Source organism: Amblyraja radiata, chromosome 10 (assembly GCF_010909765.2).
Source record: "Amblyraja radiata isolate CabotCenter1 chromosome 10, sAmbRad1.1.pri, whole genome shotgun sequence".
NCBI lineage: Eukaryota > Metazoa > Chordata > Chondrichthyes > Rajiformes > Rajidae > Amblyraja > Amblyraja radiata.
In genome coordinates, this window is record NC_045965.1 from 62,654,099 (window position 1) to 62,679,586 (window position 25,488).

The 25,488-nt window shown below is 49.4% G+C and overlaps 1 protein-coding gene across 1 annotated transcript in view; it reads left to right on the forward strand.

Annotated features, from left to right (window-relative positions):
• The window catches only part of miga1 (mitoguardin 1), a 65,698-nt gene that overhangs the window by 11,934 nt on the left and 28,276 nt on the right, over positions 1-25,488 (forward strand). The window contains 7 exon segments of the mRNA XM_033029038.1: positions 229-359; positions 3,133-3,262; positions 5,710-5,852; positions 11,146-11,163; positions 11,165-11,257; positions 11,259-11,271; positions 21,908-22,005. Of these exon segments, the coding sequence (XP_032884929.1) occupies positions 229-359; positions 3,133-3,262; positions 5,710-5,852; positions 11,146-11,163; positions 11,165-11,257; positions 11,259-11,271; positions 21,908-22,005 (626 nt within the window).

Consider the following 25,488-nt stretch of genomic DNA (forward strand, 5'->3'; position numbering starts at 1 on the left):
ATGGGAATTTCAATGTGGTCCCCCCCCCCACCCCATCGTTCTTCCAACCAGGGAGAAAGGTCACGACCCCTAAACGTCACATCCCCAGAGATGTTGCCTGACCTGCTGAGTTACTCCAGCATTTGGCGTCCATTTTGTTCTTCTATGCCTGGCCGAGTTAAGTGTCTGGACGTGGCGATGGTGGACGTGGTGATGGTGTGGTTACAGGTTTGCGACGTGTCTTTGCAGGTTCGAGTTGCGCCAGCAGTCGGCAGAACCTGAGCCTGTCCTTGCAGTCGAAGGGTTCTCACTCTAACAACACGTATCCGTCCGCCGGGCTGCTCAGCAGGTACTCCGGCTCTGTCCAGAGTCTGGCCTCGGTGAGTAGTGTTAAAGAAAACTTTAAAGCTCAGCACAAAGATCGGTCCAGACCAGCGCGACTTTATTCAAGAGCGCCAAATACAGTGATTACTGGGAGCAATCTAGCAGAGATTGCCCGACAAACAAAGATTGATCTGCTCCTTATATACAGAGTTTTCCTTTGGTGTGTTGTTTACTGCATCAGGCACTAATGGGCCAGTCCCACCTGATACGTCAGTCAATGATGCCGGCAGTCGCCGAAAACAATCGGCAAGTGGAACAGGCCCTTTAAGCTTTTGTCCTTCTTCCAGGACAAGGGGTCACAGCTTAAGGATAAGGGGGAAATCCTTTAAAACCGAGATGAGAATAACTTTTTTCACACAGAGAGTGGTGAATCTCTGGAACTCTCTGCCACAGAGGGTAGTCGAGGCCAGTTCATTAGCTGTATTTAAGAGGGAGTTAGATGTGGCCCTTGTGGCTAAGGGGATCAGAGGGTATGGAGAGAAGGCAGGTACGGGATACTGAGTTGGATGATCAGCCATGATCATATTGAATGGCGGTGCAGGCTCGAAGGGCCGAATGGCCTACTCCTGCACCTATTTCTATGTTTCTATGTTTCCAAATGGTCTAATAACCATTATAAATCAGGCACCTGCAGATTAAACACAGCCCAATTCCACCCAGTTACAGAGAAGCAAATATCCTGTTACCCTTTCAACCTTATTTTATTGTTTTACGATTGCCATTTGTTCTTTGACAACAGAGAACAGAATCTGACTAAAGTAGACTGCAGGTAGACAAAAAAGCTGGAGAAACTCAGCGGGTGAGGCAGCATCTATGGAGTAGGGATAGGCGATGTTTCGGGTTGAGACCCTTCCTCAGACTGATGTGGAGGTGGGGGGGGGGGGGCGGGAAGAAGAAAGGAAGAGGCGGAGACAGTAGGCTGTGGGAGAGCTGGGAAGGGGTGGGGAAGGAGGGAGAAAGCAGGGACTACCTGAAATTTGTTTGTGTTCATACCCCCGACATCAGTCTGAAGAAGGGTCTCATAGAAAATAGGTGCAGGTGTAGGCCATTCGGCCCTTCGAGCCTGCACCACCATTCAATATGATCATGGCTGACCCGAAACGTCGCCTATTCCGTCGCACCATAGATGCCGCCTCACCCGCTGAGTTTCTCCAGCATTTTTGTCTACCTTCGATTTTTCCAGCATCTGCAGCTCTTTCTTAAACAAAGTAGACTACAGTGCGTGCCATTTACACAAGCTCAGTTTCAACCTTCTTTAAAGGGCAGAATTATTATAACACGTGAAGAGGACTTTAAACATTTCTAGGCACTCTACCTAACCCCATCCCTTGCTGCCTTCCTAAAGCAACGCAATTTATTTTTTGACAGTAGCAAGCCACGTCTCTGTAGACATCGGCATCTGCCGGTTTACCACAGAGAGACAGAAAGTAGGTGCAGCTCAGTGGTGCAGCGGTAAATTGCTGCCTCACAGCGCCAGAGCCCAGACCATCACACAAACTCCCTTCCATGCACCTCGCGTTGGCCTCGGCAAGGCCACCAGCATAATCATAGAAACATAGAAAATAGGTGCAGGAGCAGGCCATTCGGCCCGACAAGCCAGCACCGCCATTCAATACAATCATGGCTGATCATCCAGAATCAGTACCCCATTCCTGCTTTCTCCCCACATCCCTTGATTCTGTTAGCTCTAATAACTGTATCTAACTCTCTCTTGAATACATCGAGTGAATTGGCCTCCACTGCCTTCTGTGGCAGAGAATTCCACAGATTCACAACACTCTGGGTGAAAATGTTTTTCCTCATCTCAGTCCTAAACGACCTACCCCTTACTCTTAAACTGCGACCCCAGGTTCTGGACTCCCCCAACATGGGGAACATTTAAGGAACAGTCTCACCCCGGCCACTCCCACTTAGTTTTGGTCAAGATTATAAATTGTCCCAAGTGAGTGGGATAGTGCTAGTGTATGGGGCGATCGCTGGTCAGTGGGCCGAAGGGCCTGTTTCTGCGATTTATATCTAAAGTCTAATGGATCAGTGTACCAATGGGTGACTGACTTACTGTTGCCACTGTAGGTCTATGATCACGTTAGTAAGGAAGGCTAGCATTTATTTCGAGAGGACTAGAATACAAAATAAAAGAGATGTAATGCCGAATTGATGCCCCTGTCCCACTTAGGAAACCTGAACGGAAACCTCTGGAGACTTTGTGCCCCACCCAAGTTTTCCGTGCGGTTCTCGGAGGTTTTTGTCAGTCTCCCTACCTGCTTCCACTACCTGTAACCTCTGGCAACCACCTGCAACCTCCGGGAACCGCACGGAAACCTTGGGTGGGGCGCAAAGTCTCCAGAGGTTTCCGTTCATGTTTCCTAAGTGGGACAGGGGGAGGCTCTATAAGGTGCTGGTCAGACCGCATTTGCAGTATTGTGAGCAATTTCGGGCCCCATATCTGAGGAAGGATTTCTTTAGTCAGAGAATCTGTGGAATTCATTGCCACAGAAGGCTGTGGAGGCCAAGTCGATGGATATTTTTAAGGAAGCGATTCATAGGGTTGGGACCCTTCTTGATTAGTACGGGTGTCAGGCGTTATGGGGAGCAGGGGAATGGGGTTAAGAAGGAAAGATAGATCAGCCATGATAGACTTGATGGGTCGTATGGACTAATTCACCTCCGATCACGTTGAAGTTATGAACTTTCCCTTGGAAGCATGTTGTGTCGTTCATTGCTTGGAGGAGCCATTGATGACATGGTGAGCTTGTCGTTTGTATGCAGGGACAGAGTGTGAACTCCTCCCAGAGCTGTCTGTGCGCCGGATCCAACCTGTGGGACAAGGTGGCAGAAGACAATGAAATCAACCTGGTGAACATGCCGGTCACAACTCCAGAAAACCTGTACCTGATGGGTAAGCGACTGGGAGGATGGGGACGTGTAACTAACCACAGGCCGGAGAGGAAGATGAAATTCTAGAAATAAAGAACTTGCATTTCCGTAGCACCTTGTGGGATTACAGCCATGCAAATAATTCTGAATGTGTAGGAAGGAACTGCAGGTGCTGGTTTAAACCGAAGGTAGACACAAAATGCTGGATTAACTCAGCGGGACAGGCAGCATCTCTGGAGAGAAGGAATGGGTGACATTTTGGGTCGTGGCCCTTCAATAATTTCCTCAATAATTCTGAATGCTGGATCGAATGAATAGTTCATGTTTCCTTGCAGCATAGAGGGGCCATTTTGTCCCCCTTGAGTCGTTGTATGCTATTTCCAGAGTAATCCCATTCCCCACAAATGTTCCCTACTTGACAATGCAGGCAACATGGTGGCATGGCAATGGCGTTGCTGCCTCACAGCGCCAGAGACCCGGGTTCAATCCTGACCAAGTGCGCTGTCAGTAGGGAGTTTGTACGTTCTCCCCGTGAGCGTGTGGGTTTTCACCGAGAGCTCTGGTTTCCTCCCACACTCCAAAGACGTACAGGTTTGTAGCCTAATTGGTTTGGTAGAATTATAAGTTGTCCCTAGCGCATGTAGGATAGTGTTAGTGTGGGAGGATCGCTGGTCGGCATGGACTTGGTGGGCCGAAGGGCCTATGTTTCCACGCTATATCTCAAATCTTCCTACATTCCGGCCACACTGTTCCAAGGATCTGGTCAGGCCGCATTTGGCATGTTAAATTTTATTTTTCGGGCGTATTGTGTTCCTTTCACTTAGTATGGCTGTATGGCAACTCAAATTTCACTGTACCTTAATTGGTTAATGACAATAAATGCGAACTTGAACTTGGAGTATTGTGAGCAGTTTTGGGCCCCATATCTGAGGAAGGATGTGCTGAGATTGGGGAGAGGGTCCAGAGGAGGTTTACGAGAATGATCCCAGGAATGAGTGGGCTAACATATGATGAGCGTTTGACAGCACTGTACTGGGCCTGTACTCGCTGGAGTTTAGAAGGAAGAAGGGGGCACCTCATTGAAACTTACCGAATAATGAAAGGCCTGGATAGAGTGGATGTGGAGAGAGGATGCTTCCACTGGTGGGAGAGTCTAGATCCAGAGACCATTGCTTCAGAATAAAAGCACCTACCTTTATAAAGGAGATGAGGAATGAGAGATAAAGTATTAGAATTAGTCATTCAGCGATGCTGTCTGACCAGCTGAGTTACTCCAGATTTTTGTGTCTATCTGAGGAATTTCTTTGGTAGTTTTTATTGGTTTAACGCAAGATTTTTTTATGTCCACTTCCAAGAGAAGGTTCCTTAGTTTGGCTTTGCAGTGATGGCAACAGGTGCTATAGAAATGCAAGTTCACCCTGTAATGGTGCGATCCCTGTAAGGGATGCTGAGGCTCTATAAGGCACTAGTTAGGCCGCATTTGGAATATTTTGAGCAATTTTTGGCATCATATCTGAGGAAGGATGTGCTGGCTCTGGAGAGGGTCCAGAGGAGGTCTCCAGGAATGATCCCAGGAATGAGTGGGTTAACATATGATGAGCGTTTGACGGCACTGGGCCTGTACTCGCTGGAGTTTAGATGAATGAGGGGGGGACCTTTATTGAAACATAAAGAATAGTGAAAGGCCTGGATAAAGTGGATGTGGAGAGGGTGTTCCCACTAGTTGGAGAGTCTAGGATAGAAACATAGAAAACAGGTGCAGGAGGAGGCCATTTGGCCCTTCGAGGCATCAGCGCCATTCATTGTGATCCCGGCTGATCATCCACAATCACTTATCATTAACCAGTGCCTGCCTTCTCCCCATATCCCTTGATTCCGCTAGCCCCTAGAGCTCTATCAAACTCTCTTTTAAATTCATCCAGTGAATTGGCCTCTACTGCCTTCTGTGGCTGAGAATTGCACAACTCTTGTGGGTGAAAAAGTTTTTTCTCATCTGAGTTTTAAATGGTCTTCCCTTTATTCTTAGACTGTGGCCCCTGGTTCTGGACTCCCCCAACATTGGGAACTGGATCAGAGGTCATAGCCTCAGAATTAAAGGCCGTTCATTTAGGAAGGAGATGAGGAATTTCTTTAGTTAGAGGGTGGTGAATCTGTGGAATTATTTGTCACAGAAGGCTGTGGAGGCCAAGTCAGTGGATATTTTTAAGGCAGAGATAGATAGATTCTTGATTAGGACGGGTGTCAAGGGTTATGGGGAGAAGGCAGGAGAATGGGGTTAGGAGGGAGAGATAGATCAGCCGTGATTGAATGGTGGAGTGGACTTGATGGGCCAAATGGCCTAATTCTGCTCCTGTCACTTGTGACCTAATGCCCTTCACCCTCTTCTCTGTCTTTGGTTGCCTTAGTGTCCTTGCTGCGTTCTCTGCGCTGTTTGCTCCTGTGGTTAATGTCTTGCTGCACCTCTGTCAGGCATGGAGCTGTTTGAAGAGGCTCTGCAGCGATGGGAGCAGGCCTTGAGCTTCCGCAGCGGGCAGGTGGAGGAGGAGGAGGAGGCCAGCTGCACGGCCGTCAAACTGGGAGCAGGGGACGCCATCGCCGAGGAAAACGTGGAGGTAGGTCTTGCCGAAGCAGCCTGCTAGGCCCAACACTGTGTATCAGGGCCACTGCCAGATATAGACTAAGGCAGTGTGGAGCTGCACAGTTCAGAGATACTACACGGAAACAGGCCCTTCGGCCCACCAAATCTGTGCCGACCAGCGATCACCCTGTACACTGGCAGGTCTGTATGTTTATTGGCTTGTTGTAAATGTAAAATTGTCCCTTGTGTGTGTGTGTGTGTGTAGGGTAGTGTTAATGTGCGGTGATCGCCAGTCGGTAGGCTGAAGGGCCTGTTTGCGCGCTGTATCTCTAAACTAAACTAAACTATGCTGCACACAAGGGACAATTCACAATTTTAACGAAGCCAATTAACCTACAAAGCTGCTCAACTTTGGGAGCATGGGAGGAAACCGGAGCGCCCGGGGAAAACGTGCCAACTCCACACAGACAGCACCCGTAGTCAGCATCGAATCCGGGCCTCTGGCGCTGTAAAGCAGCAACTCTACCACTGCGCCACCGTCTATCGCAACCTTGCAACACTGCTGTGCCTTTCACAAAGTCCAGTCACTCCCAGATTGTAGGTAGAGCTGAGCTCCAGTTCATCTGCATGGAATAAGAGGACATGTGGGAAAGATTTAATCGGAACCTGAGGGGCAACTTTCTCCATATAGTGGGTGGTCAATAGACAACAGTTGCAGGAGTAGGCCATTCGGCCCTTCGAGCCACTATTCAATGTGATCATGGCTGATCATCCACAATCAGTACCCCGTTCTTGCCTTCTCTCCCATATCCCCTGATTCCGCTATATTTAAGAGCCCTATCTAGCTCTCTCTTGAAAGTATCCAGAGAACCTGCCTCCACCGCCCTCTGAGGCAGCGAATTCCACAGACTCACAACTCTCTGTGTGAAAAAGGTCGGTATATGGAACGAGCTGCCAGAGAAGGTAGTTGAGGCTGGTACTATATATCAAAATAATAGGAAGATAATTGGACAGCTATGTGGATAGGAATTGTTTGAAGGGATATGAACCAAACCTTCTCTCCATACCCTCTGATCCCTTTAGCCACAAGGGCCACATCTAACTCCCTCTTAAATATAGCCAATGAACTGGCCTCGATGGGCAGGTGGGACTATTGTCGATAGGGCATCCTTGGTAACATGGAGAAGTCGGGTCGAATGCGTTCCCAAGCACAAAGTACTGATCGACTGAGGGCAGCAGAGTGGTGCAGCGGTAGAGCTGCTGCCTTACAGCGCCAGAAACCCCGGGTTCCAATCCTGACCTCAGTGGCTGACAGTGCGGAGTTTGCACGCTCTCCCTGTGACGGTGTGGGTTTCCTCCGGGTGCTCCAGTTTCCTCCCACATCCCCAAAGCCATGCGGGTTTGTAGGTTAATTGCCCCTGGTGTGCAGGAAGTGGGTGGGGAACATGGAATAACAGGATAATAGGAATCCGAGGGGTAACATTTTCGCACATCGGGTGGTGGGTGTACGGAACGAGCTGCCAGAGGAGGTAGTTGAGGCTGGGACCATCCCAACTTTTAAGAAACAGTCAAGACAGGTACATGGATAGGACAGGTTTGGAGGGATATGGACCAAGCGCAGGCAGGTGGGACTAGTGCAGTTGGGACATGTTGGCCAGTGTGGGCAAGTTGGGCCGAAGGGCCTGTTTTCATACTGTATCACTCTGTGACTCCGGTGTGAATGGGTGATCAATAGTCGGCATGGACTCGGTGGGCGGAAGGGCCTGTTTCCATGCTGTATTTAAAACAAAATGGTGGAGGAAGATGTTCCTGTGTCCAGTGGTCTGCGGTTTCAAGCTCAATTTGGTATTCAACTCCCTGATCATTTGATGCTGTGCGGCAAATTAATGGGCAAATTGAAGTCGGCGCATGTTTGAAACTGAAAGGATGTTTACATATATAAATGTCAGACGGGGATGACTAACAAGAATGGAAAAGAACTCTTGGATACAATTACCTGCTCTTCCCTGGGAACAATACAATACAATACAATACGGGTTTATTCGTCACATTGCACATAAAGTGCAAGTGAAATGAATTTGTCAGCAGCTGTACAATGATAAAGAACGCACAACACACAATTAAAAAAAATTTAACACAAACATCCACCACAGCATTCATCACTGTGGTGGAAGGCACAAAATTTGGCCAGTCCTCCTCCATTTCCCCCGTGGTCGGGACCAGAGTCCAGAGTCAGTCCAGGATCGGCTCTTCCTCACCGGTGACCGCGGCTTTAAGTTGTTGTAGGCCGCAGGCCGGCGGTCGAGATTTAAAGTCCCCGCCGCAGCCAGAAGCACCGTAGACCACAGGGCCGGCGGTCGAAGCTCCCCTCCAGGGGTGATGTTAAGTCCATGCCGGGTCCGCCATAGAAGTTGGCCGCGGGCCGGCAGTGATGGCTTCTTCTTCTCCCGGGTCCCCCGCGAGGGATCCCGGGCTATAGACGCCGCGCCAGCTGTAGCTGTGCAGACCGCGCGCTGCTTCAGGCTGCCGGCTGCCCCGGGCCAGCGAAACGGAGCGCTCCCCTCCAGCGAGCCCCAGCGAGGTTTTCACCCGCTCCACGCCGAGAGTCCACGCTGCGCCCGCCGCTGAAGCCGCGGGCGCGTCTCCGGGAAAGGCCGCGCCAATCCTTGATGTTAGGCCACGGGGGAGGCGACCTGGAAAAAGTCGCCTCTCCATGCGACCGAAACGGTTTCCCCCCTCACCCCCACCCCACACACCACCCCCCACACACAAAGAAACACAAAATACATACTTTCAAACATACTAAAAAAACAAAAAAAAAGAGTTGGTAACAAAGGCTGAGGTATAGTGTGTGAGTATAAATTAAATCAAGTGAGTTTTCACTGCGGTTGTAAAGGCTGTGTTTTAAATATTTATAAGCAGTGCCTAAATATCATAAAGTCGAATGATCTACGAGAGAGAGCAAGTAGATGATTCATTAAAAGAGAAATAAAGATGTTTCCATTCGACAGCCTCTGGATATTCCAAATCACTTTTACAACATTCAAAGTATTTATAAAACACAGTCATAATTGTGAGGTTAGGAAAAGCACTGATTGATTTGTGTATCGCAACGCCCTGCAAACTGGTCAGGCCGCATTTGCGGTATTGTCAGCAGTTTGGGCCCCTTATCTGAGGAAGGATGTGCTGGCGTTGGAGGGAGTCCAGAGAAGGTTTACGAGAATGACCCCAGGGATAATTGGGTTAACATATGACGAGTGTTTGACGGCGCAGGGCCTGTATTCGCTGGAGTTTAGAAGAAGGAAGGGTGGGGGGGTGGGGAGGGGCCTCAGTGAAACTTACCGAATGGTGAGAGGCCTCACCGAATAGTGAGAGTGGATGTTTCCACTAGCGGGAGAGTCTCGGACCAGAGAGCACAGCCTCAGGATAAAAGGACACGCCTTTTGAAAGGAGATGAGGAATTTCTCCAGTCAGATAATGGTGAATCTGTGGAATTAATTGCCGCAGATGGCTGTGGAGGCTGTCAATGGATGTTTTTAAGGTGGGAATTGATGGCTTCTTGATCACTATGGGTGTCTTGGGAGAATGGGGTCGAGAGGGAAAGATAGACCAGGCATGATTGAATGGCAGGGTGGACATGATGGGCCGAATAGACTAATTCTGCTCCTATCACTTATGAATATGAACACAGTGAGCGCCTGTACCCATGTTGAGGGTTGTTGAGGGTTGGCCAGGGCCCTGATGAAACTGACCCAAGACCATCCTGTATATCCTCCTGACAGAACAGATGGATCTCGGTACCACACCTCGCCCCCAACTGTGCACAGTCTCCAGATCTGCGGCAGAGTGTCAGTCTGGATTATGCGTCCTGGCCTCTGAACCCTAGTAGGTGCCGCCATTGAGATAATGGTTCAGTCGGCCCCTCGTCATCTGATGAATGAAGATGTATTCTTGCTGAAGAAGAAGGGTCTCGACCTGAAACGCCACCCATTCCTTCTCCCCAGAGATGCTGCCTGTCCCCGCTGAGTTGCTCCAGCATTTTGTGTCTACCGTCCAAGTCAGTGGATATTTTTTAAGGCGGAATAGATGGATATTGATTAGTATGGGTGTCGGGGGTTATGAGGAGATGGGGCTAAGAGGGAGAGATAGATCAGCTGTGATTTTGGTAGTTAGAATTATAAAAGGACTGGATGCAGAAAAAATGTTCCCAATGATGGGGAGGTCCAGAACCAGGGGCCACAGTTTAAGAATAAGGGAAGGCCATTTAAAACTGAAGATGAGAAAATTTTTCAACCAGAGAGTTGTGAATTTGTGGAATTCTCTGCCACAGGAGGCAGTGGAGGCCAATTCACTGGATGGCATTAAAGAGAGGTAGAAACATAGAAAATAGGTGCGGAGTAGGCCATTCGTCCCTTCGAGCCTGCCACCGCCATTCAAATGATCATGGCTGATCATCCAACTCAGTATCCTGTACCTGCCTTCTCTCCATACCCCTGATCCCTTTAGCCACAAGGGCCACATCTAACTCCCTCTTAAATATAGCCAATGAACTGGCCTCAACTACCTTCTGTGGCAGAGACTTCCAGAGATTCACCACTCTCTGTGTGGAAAAATGTTTTCTCACCTCGGTCCCTAAAAGATTTCCCCCCTTATCCTTAAACTGTGACCCCTTGTTCTGGACTTGCCCAACATCGGGAACAATCTTCCAGCATCTAGCTTGTCCAACCCCTTAAGAATTTTGTAAGTTTCTATAAGATCCCCCCTCAACCTTCTAAATTCTAGCGAGTACAAGCCGAGTCTATCCAGTCCATCCAGATAGAGCTCTAGGGGCTCGTGGAATCAAGGGATACGGGGAGAAGGCAGGCACGGGGTACTGATTGTGGACGATCAGCCATGATCACAATGAATGGCGGTGCTGGCTCAAAGGGCCGAATGGCCTCCTCCTGCACCTATTTTCTATGTTAGAGGGGAGGCCATTTAAGACTGAGGTGAGAAAAAACTTTTTCACCCAGAGAGTTGTGAATTTGTGGAATTCCATACCACAGAGGGCAGTGGAGGCCAAATCACTGGTTGGATTTAAGAGAGAGTTACATAGAGCTCTAGGGGGCTAGTGGAATCAAGGGATATGGGGAGAAGGCAGGCACGGGTTATTGATTGGGGACGATCAGCCATGATCACAATGAATGGCGCTGCTGGCCCAAAGGCCGCCTCCTGCACCTATTTTCTATGTTTCTATGTTAGAATGGCCAATTCTGTTCCTACACCTTACTGAAGTTATGATAAACGATGCAGTTCCTTCCTTACACAGGTGTTCTTGCCTCAAACAGGACATCATTAGCGTGGAAGTTCATCCACAAGTTGGAATCGTTGCTCCAGAGAGCTTACCGACTACAGGAGGAATTCCAGGCCACTCTGGGTGCCTCAGACCCAGCTTCACTTTGTCAACGATATTGGTGAGTCTCGATCCTATCTTATCCATATTCAAGAGAGAGTTAGACTTAGCTCTTGGGTTGTTGAAATCAGGGATATGGGGAGAAAGGAGGAACGGTGGTACTGACTCTGTGATAATCCGCCATGATCATATTGAATGTCAGTGCCGGCTGACGGGCCGAATGGCCTACTCCTACACCCTGCGTTCTATGTTTTCTATATTTTCACCACCACCTGTATGAACACTGTTAATACAATGCACGTCGGGCCGTGTGTGTGTTTTGGTTTGGAGTCATAGAGTCACGGGAGGAGACTGTGGAAACAGGCCCTTCGGCCCAACTTGCCCACACCGGCCAACATTTCGCAGCTAGACTAGTCCCACCATGCCCATATCCCTCCAACCTGTCCTATCCATGTACCTGTCCAACTGTTTTCTTAAACGTCAGGATAATACCTGCCTCAACCACCTCCTCTGGCAGCTTGTTCCATACACCCACCACCCTTGTGGTGAAAAAGTTACCTATTAATTATTTTCCCCTTCACCTTGAACCTGTGTCCTCTGGTCCTCGATTCCCCTACTCTGGGCAAGAGGACTCTACCCGATCTATTCCTCTCATGATTTATACACCTCAATCAGACGCCCCCACATCCTCCTGCGCTCCAAGGAATAGAGTCCCAGCCTGCTCAACCTCTGCCTATAGCTCAGACCCTCTAGTCCTGGCAACATCCTTGAAAATCTTCTCCGAACCCTTTCCAGCTTGACACCATCTTTCCTGTAACACAGCGCCCAGAACTGAACACAATACTCTAAATGTTCAAGAAGAACTGCAGATGCTGGAAGATCTTCGAACTTACAATACTCTAAATGCGGCATCGCCAACATCTTATACACTAAGCTAAGACACAGGTGCAGCTGTGGGTTGGATAGGCAGAGGAGCTAAACTAGTTTGGCGGGGTAACGGGCATGTTGAAGCTACACATAGAAGGAAAACAAAGTCAGTCCAGTAAACAGATCATACAGTCCCAGCCTGCTCAACCTCTCTCTCTAGCTCCGACCCGTTGTTGAGGACATGGTCAGCAGGGGGCAGCAGTGATCACCTTGGCACCGACTGGAGTTGGAGTAACTCAGCGGGACAGGCAGCATCTCTGGAGAGATGATGGGAGAAGCAGCCATATTTAGTTAAACACTTTAACTCCCCCTCCCATTCCCGCACTGACCTTTCGGTCCTGGCCTCCTCCACTATCAGAGTGAGGCCCAGTGCTAATTGAAGGAACAACACCTCGTATTTCGCTTGGGCAGCCTACACCCCAGCGGTATGAACATGACTTCTCTAACTTCAAGTAACCCTTGCTTTCCCTCTCTCTCTCTTCTCTCTCTCCCCCATCCATCCCCCTTCCCAGTTCTCCGACCAGTCCCACTGTCTCCGACTACATTTTATCTCTGTTAGCTTTGCTGTCACCTTCTCCCAGCTAACCATGATCTATTCTACATTTTTCCTTGATCTCCATTCCCTTTATCCTATTTCACACCTTTCACTTCCTTATCTCTGTATCTCCCTCTCCCCTGACTCTCAGCCTGAAGAAGGGACTCGCCGTTCCTTCTCTCCAGAGATGCTGCCTGTCCCGCTGAACTACTCCAGCTTTTTGTGTCTATCTTTGAGCCATATTTAGGTACTTGTAACATGCCCCGGTCACCTGCTGTTGTAACTCAGCTGCCAGGCAGGCATGTCCTCTGCCCTTTGGAGACTGAATCAGCTTTTATTACTAGCCACAAGTAATGAAGCTTCCAGCTGCTATCCCGTCAGGTTTATTTTCTTCGTTCTTCCCAATGAATAAAATCTGTCTCTCGTCTCTCTCTCTGTCGAAGGGGTCCCCCACCCAAAATGTCACCCATCCATGTGGCTTGGATAGAGTGGATGTGGCAAGGATGTTTCCACTGGTGTGAGAGTCTAGGACCAGAGGGCACAGCATTGGAATAAAAGGACGTACCTATGGAAAGATGAGGAGGAATTTCTCAGCCAGAGGGTGGTGAATCTGTGGAATTTGTTGCCACAGACGGCTGTGGAGGTTCAAGTCATTGGGTATTTTTAAGGCGGAGATTTGAATGATTAGGGGTATGGGGAGAAGGCAGGAGAATGGGCTTTAGACTTTGTAGATACAGCGTGGAAGGCCCTTCGGCCCACCAAGCCCGCACCGACCAGCGGTCACCCCGTATACTAACCTACGCACACTAGGGACAATTTTACAACTGGCTGAAGCCAATTTAACCTACAAACCTTTACGTCTTTGAAAGGAAACCGGAACACCCAGTGACAACCCTAGTGGTCACGGGGAGAACGTGCAAACTCTGCACAGGACCGCACCGTAGTCAGGATGGAACCCCAGTCTCTGACGCTGTAAAGCCCTGTCCTACTTATGTGTCCTGGCACGCGAATTGAGCCGCGACGGTCCCGCGAAGATCGGGCGAGATTTAATGCGTACGCACAGCCATCTGGAGCGAGTGACGTCATTTGAAGATGGACACAAAGCTGGAGTAACTCAGCGGGACCGGCAGCATCTCTGGCGAGAAGCAATGGGTGAGTTCGGGTCAAGACTCTTCTTCAGTCTGAAAAGAAGGGTCTTGACACGAAACGTCACCCATTGCTTCTCTCCAGAGATGCTGCCGGTCCCGCTGAGTTACTCCAACATTTTGTGTCTATCTTCAATTTTCTTGGCCCCACTCGGGGAGTAGAAGTGGGGGCGGATCAGGACCGCAATGGCCGTGAGCCCCAGCCGAGTTCAGCGATCGTTTGCCTGCTTCTGCTGCTGTTGGAGTTGAGACGTTGCATCGCTCCAGGGTCTTGGACCGTTCCCACTTTGGCCGTCCGTTACACGACAGGCCGTTGGCGCGCGAAGATATCGTTCGCTACAAAAATTTCAGAGCCCCGCGCGATGTCGCGCACAACTACATACCCCTCCGCGGTTATCAGTGGGACCGGCCCAGCGCGGCCACACGATGCCTGTGCGCCTCAACGCGATCACGAGGTCGCGTAATTTGCGTGCCAAGGACACGCAAGTGGGACAGGCCCTTAAGGAGCAACTCTACCGCTGCGCTACTGTGCTGCCCTTAGGAAAGATGTGAGATGAGGATAGAAAAGCTGTCATTGAGAACGTGGTAGATGACGCTTCGGGTCGGGAGCCTTCTTCAGACCAGTCTGGTACCTTTGTGTTTCTCGGGCCAATGTGTGTGTGTGGCATACAGTACCTATACCTTGCATCAGAGGCATTGGGATGTGGACCTTGAAGTCCAACTTTGACATTGGCCAATATAAAGAATCTGATCTGATTTAGTGATGTCCATGGAGAGCTGGAGACCTGGGGCTTTAAAAGATGAAGATGTCACCAATAAAGAACGACTTCAAGATGCCACGAAGTTCCATTCTGTAGAGGAACCTGCTGAAGGAATGAGTTGGGAATGGAAGGCTGTGGGATTAATCTGTCAGACACTCTGTCTGTGCCTTGTGTGGGAGAGGCTGGAATAAGAGAAGGAAAAAAAATGACTCTTTGAAAATGGGTTCCAGGAAATTCTTTGCAATGACGTCAGAGGGAAAGATTTATCAAAGAAGTCAGGATGACTTCCTCAAGTATATGTTTCTCCCCGGATCATCTCTGTATCTCCAGGCAGAAGCAGGCAGTATTCATCATTCATGAGCCTGAAGAAGGGTCTCGACCCAAAACGCCACCAATTCTCCTTTTCTCCAGAGATGCTGCCTGACCCGCTGAGTTACACCAGCATTTTGTGTCTATCTGCGGTTTTCAACCAGCATCTGCAGTTCCTTCCAACATACGGGCCCTCTCATAGATGAACTAAAGCCCGGGGAGATTTCAATTTTATAGGCCCCCCCAAACCAAGCAGAGGCCCTCTATGTGAGAGACCCATAAATCAAGATCCCTTTGAAACAGACAGGCATGAGGCCTGTGTTAAATAGCACATTGCCCCCCCCTCTGATAGACCTGCTTACATAGGATTTATTACTTAAGTGCCTGTCCCACGAGCATGCGACTGCATGCGGCAAGCGCAACCAACCAGAAGCTGGGGCCGCCGCGGAGGTCGAGTTATCCTGTACGAGTTGACGTGAAGTTCGAGCGAAGTCCGCGGGAAGTTCGCGCTAGGCGTACGCCGTCAAGACGCGTGTACGGCGTTGAGACGCTGCGCACGCCCATCGAGGTGGTGCGTACGGCCTCAATGCGGCTGCGGGCCGGCAGGCCGTTGCCGCGTGGAATTTTTGGACAGTGTCAGTTTCTCGGAGCCCGCGCCATGTCGGGACCAGCTCCGCCCAACTCCATACGGCTCCGGCGATCGAAGTGGGACCGGCCGTGCGGCTCAAACGACCACGTTAGGTCGCGCTAGCCACATGCAGTCGCATGCTCGTGGGACAGGCCCTTTACTATATTCATCTCAATCAGATTCAGAGTCATGCAGCAAGGAAACAGGCCCTTCGGCCCAGCTCGTCCATGCTGACCAAGATGCCCCATCCAAGCCTGTCCCATTACCCGTGCCCGGCCCATTTGCCACTTAAACCTGTGCAATTATAACTTGTTTCCTTTTTCACTTGTTGCACACATTGTAATACAAATGTAGAGTGTAGAGCCTCAGAATAAAAGGACTTCCCTTCAGGAAGGAGAGGAGGAGGAATTTCTTTAGTCAGAGGGTGGTGAATCTGTGGAATTCATTGTCACAGTCGACGGTGGAGGACAAGTCGATGGAAACATTTCAGCGTAGATTGACAGATTCTTGATTTGTACGGGTTGTGGGGGGTTATGGGGCAAAGGCAAGTGAATGGGGTAGAGAGGGAGAGATAGATCAGCCATGAGTGAATGGTAGAGTAGTGGATGGGACGAATGGACTTATTCTGCTCCTAGAACTTATCAACTTGCCCATGCTGTGAATGGGGTAGAGAGGGAGAGATAGATCAGCCATGAGTGAATGGTAGAGTAGTGGATGGGACGAATGGACTTATTCTGCTCCTAGAAGTTATCAACTTGCCCATGCTGTGAATGGGGTAGAGAGGGAGAGATAGATCAGCCATGAGTGAATGGTGGAGGTAGTGGATGGGACGAATGGACTTATTCTGCTCCTAGAACTTATCAACTTGCCCATGCTGACCAACATGACCCATCTACACTAGTCTCACTGCCTGCATTTGGCCCATATTCCTCTAAATCTTTCCTATCCATGTACCTGTCTAATTTTCTATCAGGTCGATACTATAACGTGAACTAGCAAATTTTCGCTTGCTGGCATAGTATAAAAACACCGGTAGAGATAGTGCCCAGAGGGTAATAATAGCCTCTATCTTGCCCATTATCACCTTGCCCTCAGCCAACATGGCCTGTTTCCTTTGTCATTGTAACTTTTTTGCATATCTTTCATTCATTTGATGTATATCTCTCTACATCACCATCTATATTCTTTTAGAGAATGAGAGGCGATCTCATTGAAACATATAAGATCATGAGGGGCCTTGATCGGGTGGATGCACCGAGGATGTTCCCAATGATCGGGGAAACTAGAACTAGGGGACATAGTTGCAGAATAAGGGGGGGGCTCTTTTAAACGGAGATGAGGAAGAACTTCTCACCCAGAGGGTGGTTAATTTATGGAATTCACTGCCCCAGGGAGCAGTGGAAGCAGAAACTTTAAATATATTTAAGACTAAAATAGATGGTTTTTTAGCTGCCAAGGGGATAAGGGGCTACGGGGAGAGGGCAGGGATATGGACCTAGGTATGGTTAGTTATAGTAAGACCTGAGTGATCTCCTGGACAAGTGTCGATCGCCTGGATTGGGGGTCGGAGAGGAATTTCCCGGATTTTTTTTCCCGAATTGGACCTGGTTTTTATCCGGTTTTTTGCCTCTCCCCAGGAGATCACGAGGTTTTTGGGGTGGAGAGGGGTGATAGCGGTATAAAGGGGAGGGTAGTGTCTTGTGTTCTGTGTCTTGTGTCTACTGTTTGTGGGTAAGTGTGTCTGTTTAGTGTTCAGCCATGAGCGAATGGCGGTGCGAGCTCGACGGACCTGGTGGTCTACTCTCGCACCTACTTTCTATGTTTCTATGTTTCTATGTATATCTCTGGTTTCCCTTTCAGTTCAGTTTAGTTTATTGTCCGTGTACCGAGGTACAGTGAAAAGCTGCGTGTGATCAGTCAGCAGAAAGACAATACACGATTACAATCGGTCTGAAGAAGGGTCTCGACCCGAAACGTCGCCTATTTCTTCTCTCCATAGGTGCTGCTTCACCCGCTGAGTTTCTCCAGCATTTGGACTACCTACCTCTTTGGGATCTTATTGAAACATATAAGATTATTAAGGGTTTGGACACGCTAGAGGCAGGAAACATGTTCCCGATGTTGGGGGAGTCCAGAACTAGGGGCCACAGTTTAAGAATAAGGGGTAAGCCATTTAGAACGGAGATGAGGAAACACTTTTTCACACAGAGTGGTGAGTCTGTGGAACTCTCTGCCTCAGAGGGCAGTGGAGGCCGGTTCTCTGGGTACTTTCAAGAGAGAGCTAGATAGGGCTCTTAAACTAGGGGTTTCTAGGGGTCCAGGGTTGCCAGAACTAGGGGTCACAGTTTAAGGGTAAGAGGGAAGTCTTTTAGGACTGAGATGAGAAAATCATTTTTTATACAGAGAGTGGTGAATCTGTGGAATTCTCTGCCACAGGAGGTAGTTGAGGCCAGTTCATTGGCTATATTTAAGAGGGAGTTAGATGTGGCCCTTGTGGCTAAAGGGATCAGGGTGTATGGAGAGAAGGCAGGGATGAGATACTGAGTTGGATGATCAGCCATGATCGTATTGAATGGCGGTGCAGGCTCGAAGGGCCGAATGGCCAACTCCTGCACCTATTTTCTATGTTTCTATGTAAAGATAGCAGAGTCAGGGGATATGGGGAGAAGGCAGGAGTGGGGTACTGATTGGGGATGGTTAATGGCGGTGCTAGCTCGAGTGGCCGAATTGCTTACTCTTGCACCTATTGTCTATTGCATGGAAATGGGTCCCCGGGCCCACTGAGTCCACACCAACCTGTTCACACTTGTTTAGTTTAGATACAGCGTAGAAACAGGCCCTTTGGCCTCCAAGTCCGCATCGACCACCCGCTCACACTCTAGTTTTACATTTAGTTTAGAAATTCTTGATTAGTACGGGTGTCAGAGGCTATGGGGGAAGAAGGCAGGAGAATGGGGTGAGGAGAGTGAGAAAGATCAGCCATGATTGAATGGCGGAGTAGACTTGATGGGCCGAATGGCCTAATTCTTCTCCTATCCCTTGTGTGACCTTCTGAGCACCCAAGGTGAGGATCGAACCTGATGCTGATACTGGCATTTACTCTGCCGGAAGACAGGGTTGTGGCCGGTGGGAGGGACAACACCTAAGGCCAGGATTGAACCGGGGACCCTGGCGCTGGGGGGGCAGCAGCCCTACCAGCTGTGCCACTCGTCTTATTGGAAATGCTCTCCCTGTTGACGGGCTGGTAATATTGCGGGCGTTTAGATGTCACGATATCGGCGTTGGATTCTGCATTTGGAAAGAGGGGCGAGCTGCCAAGTGCAGCTGTGTCACTGCGAAAGACCCGGCAGATTTTGCCACTTGAGAATCTTCCTCTCCTATTTATAGTCGCAGTTGATTGGAATTCCGTGTCGGAGATAGTGGAGAGGACAGCTTGGCCTCGTATATCACCAACAACACAGTGGAACTTCAAGGGAAGGTGTGTGTGGTGGATGCCAGAAGCGGTGGGCAAGGGCTCGGCGAGGAAGGGGGAGAGTCCGTAGAGTAAATGGTGCGCGGCGTGGCAAAAGGCCCTTCGGCCCACCAAGTCTGTGCTGGCGATCAAGCTCCTTGATCGGACTCTGCGGCACTAAACGTTATTCCCTTATCATGCATCTCTTTACACTGTAAATGGATCGATTGAAATCATGTATTGTCTTTCTGCTGACTGGTTAGCACACAACAAGAGCCTTTCACTGCACCTCGGGTACACGTGACAATAAACTCAACTGGATTGAACTGAACCATCTGCACAAGACCAATGCTCTCAAAGTTTAGAGATGTATGAGACCGTAGATTTGGAATTTAGTTTTAGTTTTTAGAGATACAGCATGGAAACATGCCCGTCGGACCACCGAGTCCACACGACCAGCAAAACAATAAATAGATAATAGGTACAGGAGTAGGCCATTTGGCCCTTCGTGCCAGCACCGCCATTCACTGTGATCATGGCTGATCATCCACAATCAGTACCCCGTTCCATTCACCCATGCACTAGATCTATCCTACACACTAGGGACAATTTACAGAAGCCAATTTAGCTATAAACCTACACGTCTTTGGAATGTAGGTGGGAACCGGGGCACTCGGAGGAAAACCCACATGGTCACAGGGAGGATGTATGGATTCTGCACAGACAGCACCCGCAGTCGGGATCGAACCTGGGTCCCTGGAGGCAGCGGACTCTACCGCTGCTCCACTATGGTGTCCCTTGAACAAAACACAAGCATCTTGAGTTTTAGACAATATACAATAGGTGCAGGAGTAGGCCATTCGGCCCTTTGAGCCAGCACCGCCATTCAATGTGATCATGGCTGATCATCCACAATCAGTACCCCGTTCCTGCCTTCTCCCCATATCCCCTGACTCCGCTATCTTTAAAGCTCTATCTAGCTCTCTCTTGAAAGTATTCAGAGAACCAGCCTCCACCGCCCTCTGAGGCGGAGAATTCCACAGACTCACAACTCTCTGTGTGAGAAAGTGTTTCCTCATCTCCGTTCTAAATGGGTTTGCCCCTTATTCTAAACTGTGGCCCCTGGTTGTGAACTCCCCCAACATCGGGAACATGTTTCCTGCCTCTAGCGTGTCCAAGCCCTTAACAATCTGATATGTTTCAATAAGATGCCCTCTCATCCTTCTAAACTCCAGAGCATACAAGCCCAGCTGCTCCATTCTCTCAGAGTATGACAGTCCCGCCATCCCGGGAATTAACCTTGTTAATGAGGGGGGGGGGGGGGGGACCTCATTGAAAACATACTGAATGGTGAAAGGCCTGGATAGAGTGGATGTGGAGAGGATGTTTCTGCTAGTGGGACCAGAGGGCACAGCCTCACAATAAAAGGAGGTACCTTTCAAAGGAGATGAGGAGGATTTTATTTAGTCAGTGGGTGTGGTGGAACTGGAATTCGTTGCCACAGACGGCCGCAGAGGCCAAGTAATTTGGTGTTTCTAAAGCGGAGATTACATAGAAACATAGAAATTAGGTGCAGGAGTAGGCCATTCGGCCCTTCGAGCCTGCACCGCCATTCAATATGATCATGGCTGATCATCCAATCAGTATCCCGTACCTGCCTTCTCTCCATACCCTCTGATCCCCTTAGCCACAAGGGCCACATCTAACTCCCTCTTAAATATAGCCAATGAACTGGCCTCGACTACGCTCTGTGGCAGGGAGTTCCAGAGATTCACCACTCTCTGTGTGAAAAAGTTCTTCTCATCTCGGTTTTAAAGGATTTCCCCTTATCCTTAAGCTGTGCCCCTTGTCCTGGACTTCCCCAACATCGGGAGCAATCTTCCTGCATCTAGCCTGTCCAACCCCTTAAGAATTTTGTAAGTTTCTATAAGATCCCCTCTCAATCTCCTAAATTCTAGAGAGTATAAACCAAGTCTATCCAGTCTTTCTTCATAAGACAGTCCTGACATCCCAGGAATCAGTCTGGTGAACCTTCTCTGCACTCCCTCTATGGCAATAATGTCCTTCCTCAGACTTGGCTTCTTGGATTGATAGATTCTTGATTAGTACTTTACTTCCTGAGGAGGCTCAAGAAAGCTCACCTGGCCCCCACAGATCCTGACCAACTTTTACCGCTATACCATCGGAAGCACCCTGACCACCTGCCTCACGGTATGGTACAGCAGTTGCACCGCAGCTGACAGGAAGACACTGCAACGGGTGGTGAAAACCGCTCAGCACATCATCGGTGCCCCGCTCCCTGCCATGGATGCCCTCCACCGAAAAACGGTGTCTGAGACGGGCCGGGAAGATCATCAAGGACCCCTCCCACCCTAACCATGGACTGTTTGCCCTCCTCCCATCAGGGAGGCGGGTACAGGAGCCTCAGGTCTCGTACTAGTAGGATGAGGAACAGCTTTTCAATAACACCATACACTGCTGAACTCGGAGTCCCGTCGCTAGATATCTTTAGTCTCTCCCATTTGTATACAGTATTTGCCTATGTACCAGTTTGTTTTTTCTAATCCATCCACATTCCACACATTGTTAACCAGTACTCTTTTACTCTATTGTATGCTTATTCTGTATTTTTATTTTCTACTTCTACTATCTTGCACTATGACTATGACCAGACGCTAAATTGCATTTCGTTGTACCTATACTTGTATCTGTTCAATGACAATAAAGTTGAATTGATTGAAGTACGGCTGTCGGGGGGTTATAGGGAGAAGGCAGGAGAATGGGGTTGAGAGGGAAAGATAGATCAGCTGTGAATGAATGGCGGAGTAGACTCGATGGGCTGGCTTGCCGAATTCTGCTCCGATGACTGATGAACTGCCTGGTCTAGCGTGACCATCATGTCAGTTTAGTTTGGGCGTGTAACCTGATGTGCTTTGTGCAGACAGAGACACAGACATCACTGTCAGGGACCCGGAGGACGTGTGTCAGAGGGACACCACCAGCATAGCCTCGACGGACTCCTTCGTTTCAGCAGCCGAGGTGAGTAGACGCCGGCTCCGTTCCGCGTTCCCGTGTGTGGCGCTGCCTCCAAGATCCAAGAGCGCTTTTATTATACCGGGGCCCTGCGCAGGAAAAGGTTTTTAAACAACAGGTGGCGCAGGGTTAGAGTTGTGCCTCACAGCGGCAGAGACCCCGGGTTCCATCCTGACTACGGGCGCTGTCTCTACAGAGTTTGTACCTTCTCCCCGTGACCTGCGTGGGTTTGCTCCGGTTTCCTCCCGCACTCCAAAGACGAACAGGTTTTTAGGTTAATTGGCTTTGGTAAAATTGTAACTTGTCCCTTCTCCTTATCGAGTCCACACACAAGGCTAGAAGTTGTCCAGCCAGAGCTGAACACACGTCTCAGCATCTGCGCACAATGGTGTGTGTCTTGTCACTCTACCCTTGTCCCCCAATTGTCCCTAGTGTGCAGGATAGTGCTAGTGCGCGGGACTCCATGGGCCAAAGGGCCTGTTTCCGTGCTGTATCTCTAAACTAAACTATACCTAAACATATTTATTCCAGTACTGTGTTTCCCTTGAGACAGGCACAAAATGCTGGAGTAACTCAGTGGGACAGGCAGCATCTCTGGAGAAAGGAATGGGTGACGTTTAGGGGTGAAAGGTCAATAGGCCACTATACACTCTAGGCCAATCAACCCACAAACCTGCACGTCTTTAGGAGGAAACCGGAGCACCCGGAGGAAACCCACAGGGTCACAGGGAGAAAATGTGCAAACTCCACACAGACAGCACCTGTAGTCAGGATTGAACCCGGGACTCTGGCGCTGTGAGGCAGCAGCTCTACCCGCTGTACCGCTGCGCAGCACCTTCTGCCTGTCGAGCCTGGTGCAGGCAGTCCCTCTGACGGGCAGGAGTTGCAACGTGCAGGGAGGGTGGAAGAGCAGCTGCAGGCCTCTCCCTGTTACCGCAGGCCCGAAATAACCAGCACCCTCCCAAAATAACCCTCCCAAAATGCAAGCTGTGCAGCACAGCGAGGCTGGGCAGTAATGCAGAGCGGCGCAGCCTGCCATGCTGGTGGCTCCCGATAAACCACCAGACCCGGGAGGCATTCCCGTCTTCCGGAAGGGCACGGGGTCAAATCCCACTTGAAACATGAGAGCAAAGTTTGGACCCGTGGAACATAAGGGAGGGGTGGATTGCGTTTAGTTTAGTTTAGAGATACAGCGCGGAAACAAGCCCTTCGGCCCACCGAGTCCGCGCCGACCAGCGATCCCCCCCACACTAATGCTCACACACACACACACACACACACACACACACACACACACACACACACACACACACACACACACACACTCACACTCACACTCACACTCACACTCACACTCACACTCACACATTCACACTCACACTTACACTTACACACATTTACAATTTTACCGAAGCCAATCAACCTGCGGCCCACCCGGAGGAAACCCACGGGGTCACAGGGAGAACGTGCAAACTCCACACACAGACAGCATCCAAGGTCGGGATCGAACGCGGGTCTCTGGCACCGTGAAGCAGCAGCTCTGCCAGCTGCGCCACTGTGCTGCTGCCCAACGTTTGATTAAAGAGAGCACATGATTTCATTCAGTCAGGGCACACATGAGTGGTCTGTGTGTGTGTGTCACCGCAGAAGCACGATCTGAATGGCTGTATTTGCACCGCAAGCACTGTGTGCTTTATCATGCCGTGGTTAAGATGACAGAGGAACTGGGTCTAGATGCCTGAGCGAAGAGATCAGACCTGCAAACCGACGCATTCCAGCTGTCACACTCACGGTTTTTATCCCTGGAGTCTGACCGCTGCTGGTGAGGGAAATCAGTGCTTTAATAAAAGAAATATGGTCACACACACACACACACACACACACACACACACACACACACAGAAAGACGTGCACACACAGACGCACCTCCCTGCCTCTTTAGGGAAGTCAGTCTCTTTCCGACAGCTGCCTCCGTTCAAAGCCCCCACATTTATCAAGTTATATAACGTTATGAATACTCACAGTCAGCCTTGCTCCTTGACAAAAGACTTGCGTTGAGCACAACCATGAAAAGGCCAAGAAAGAGGAGTTGTGTACGTAACTTGGAGCTGGTCCCGTTGAGCTGGCGTCTAGGCCCAATCAATCAGCCCGAGACAGAACCTTCACAACAGTTCCTGTTATTCGTGCAGAGAAACAAATCCATTAAAAACAATATCCAACTCATTCTATCTCAACAAAGCAGACTAATAAATATAGACACAAAATGCTGGAGTGACTCAGCGGGACGGGCGGCATCTCTGGAGAGAAGCAATGGATGATGTTTCTGTCTGAAGAAGGGTCTCGACCCGAAACGTCACCCATTCCTTCTCTCCAGAGATGCTGCCTGTCCCCGCTGAGTTACTCCAGCATTTTGGGTCTATCCTTAGTAAATATGTTTCCGTGTTGTTGGGGTATGGAATGTGTAGCCTGCAAGATGGAGGTAGATTTAATAATGATTCAGAAGTCGGAGGAAGTAAAACGCACACCTCCAGATTCAGGGATGGTTTCATCCCAGCTGTTATCAGGCAACATTGAGGACAATAGGTGCAGGAGTAGGCCATTCAGCCCTTTGACCCAGCACCACCATTCAATGTGATCATGGGTGATCATCCACAATCAGTATTCAAAAAGGAACTGCAGATGCTGGAATATCGAAGGTACACAAAATTGCTGGGGAAACTCAGCGGGTGCAGCAGCATCTATGGAGCGAAGGAAATAGGCGACGCCTATTTCCTTCGCTCCATAGATGCTGCTGCACCCGCTGAGTTTCCCCAGCAATTTTGTGTACCATCCACAATCAGTACCCCGTTCCTGCCTTCTCCCCCCATATCCCCTGACTCCGCTGTCTTTAAGAGCCCTACCTAGCTCTCTCTTGAAAGAATCGAGAGAACCGGCCTCCACCGCCCTCTGAGGCAGAGAATTCCACAGACTCACTACTCTCTGTGAGAAACAGTGTTTCCTCGCCCTCGTTCTAAACGGCCTACTGCTTATTCTTAAACTGTGGCCCCTGGTTCTGGACTCCCCCCAACACAACTTTAGAATTCTTTTTCATCGGACTTTATCTTGCACTAAATGTCGAATCCTTTATCTGCACACTGTGTACAGCTTGATTGTCGTCATTTATCACCTTTTCTTTGACTGGATAGCTCACCCAAAAAAAAGCCTTTCACTGTACCCCGGTGCATGGCCATAATAAAATAAAATAAAATAAACTTGGGGGAGAAAAGGAAAGGTCTCCAGGATAGGAGGGATAAAAGCGAGGTGTTGGGACAAATTGGACAGCCATAATAATAATAATAATAATAAATTTTATTTAATGGGCGCCTTTCAGACATCTCGTCTTTGTGTCACTGTGATGTCTTTAATTACTTGTTTTATTCCGATTATATGTTTTTATTCCGATTACTATGTAAGGTGTCCTTGAGATGTATGAAAGGCGCCCATTAAATA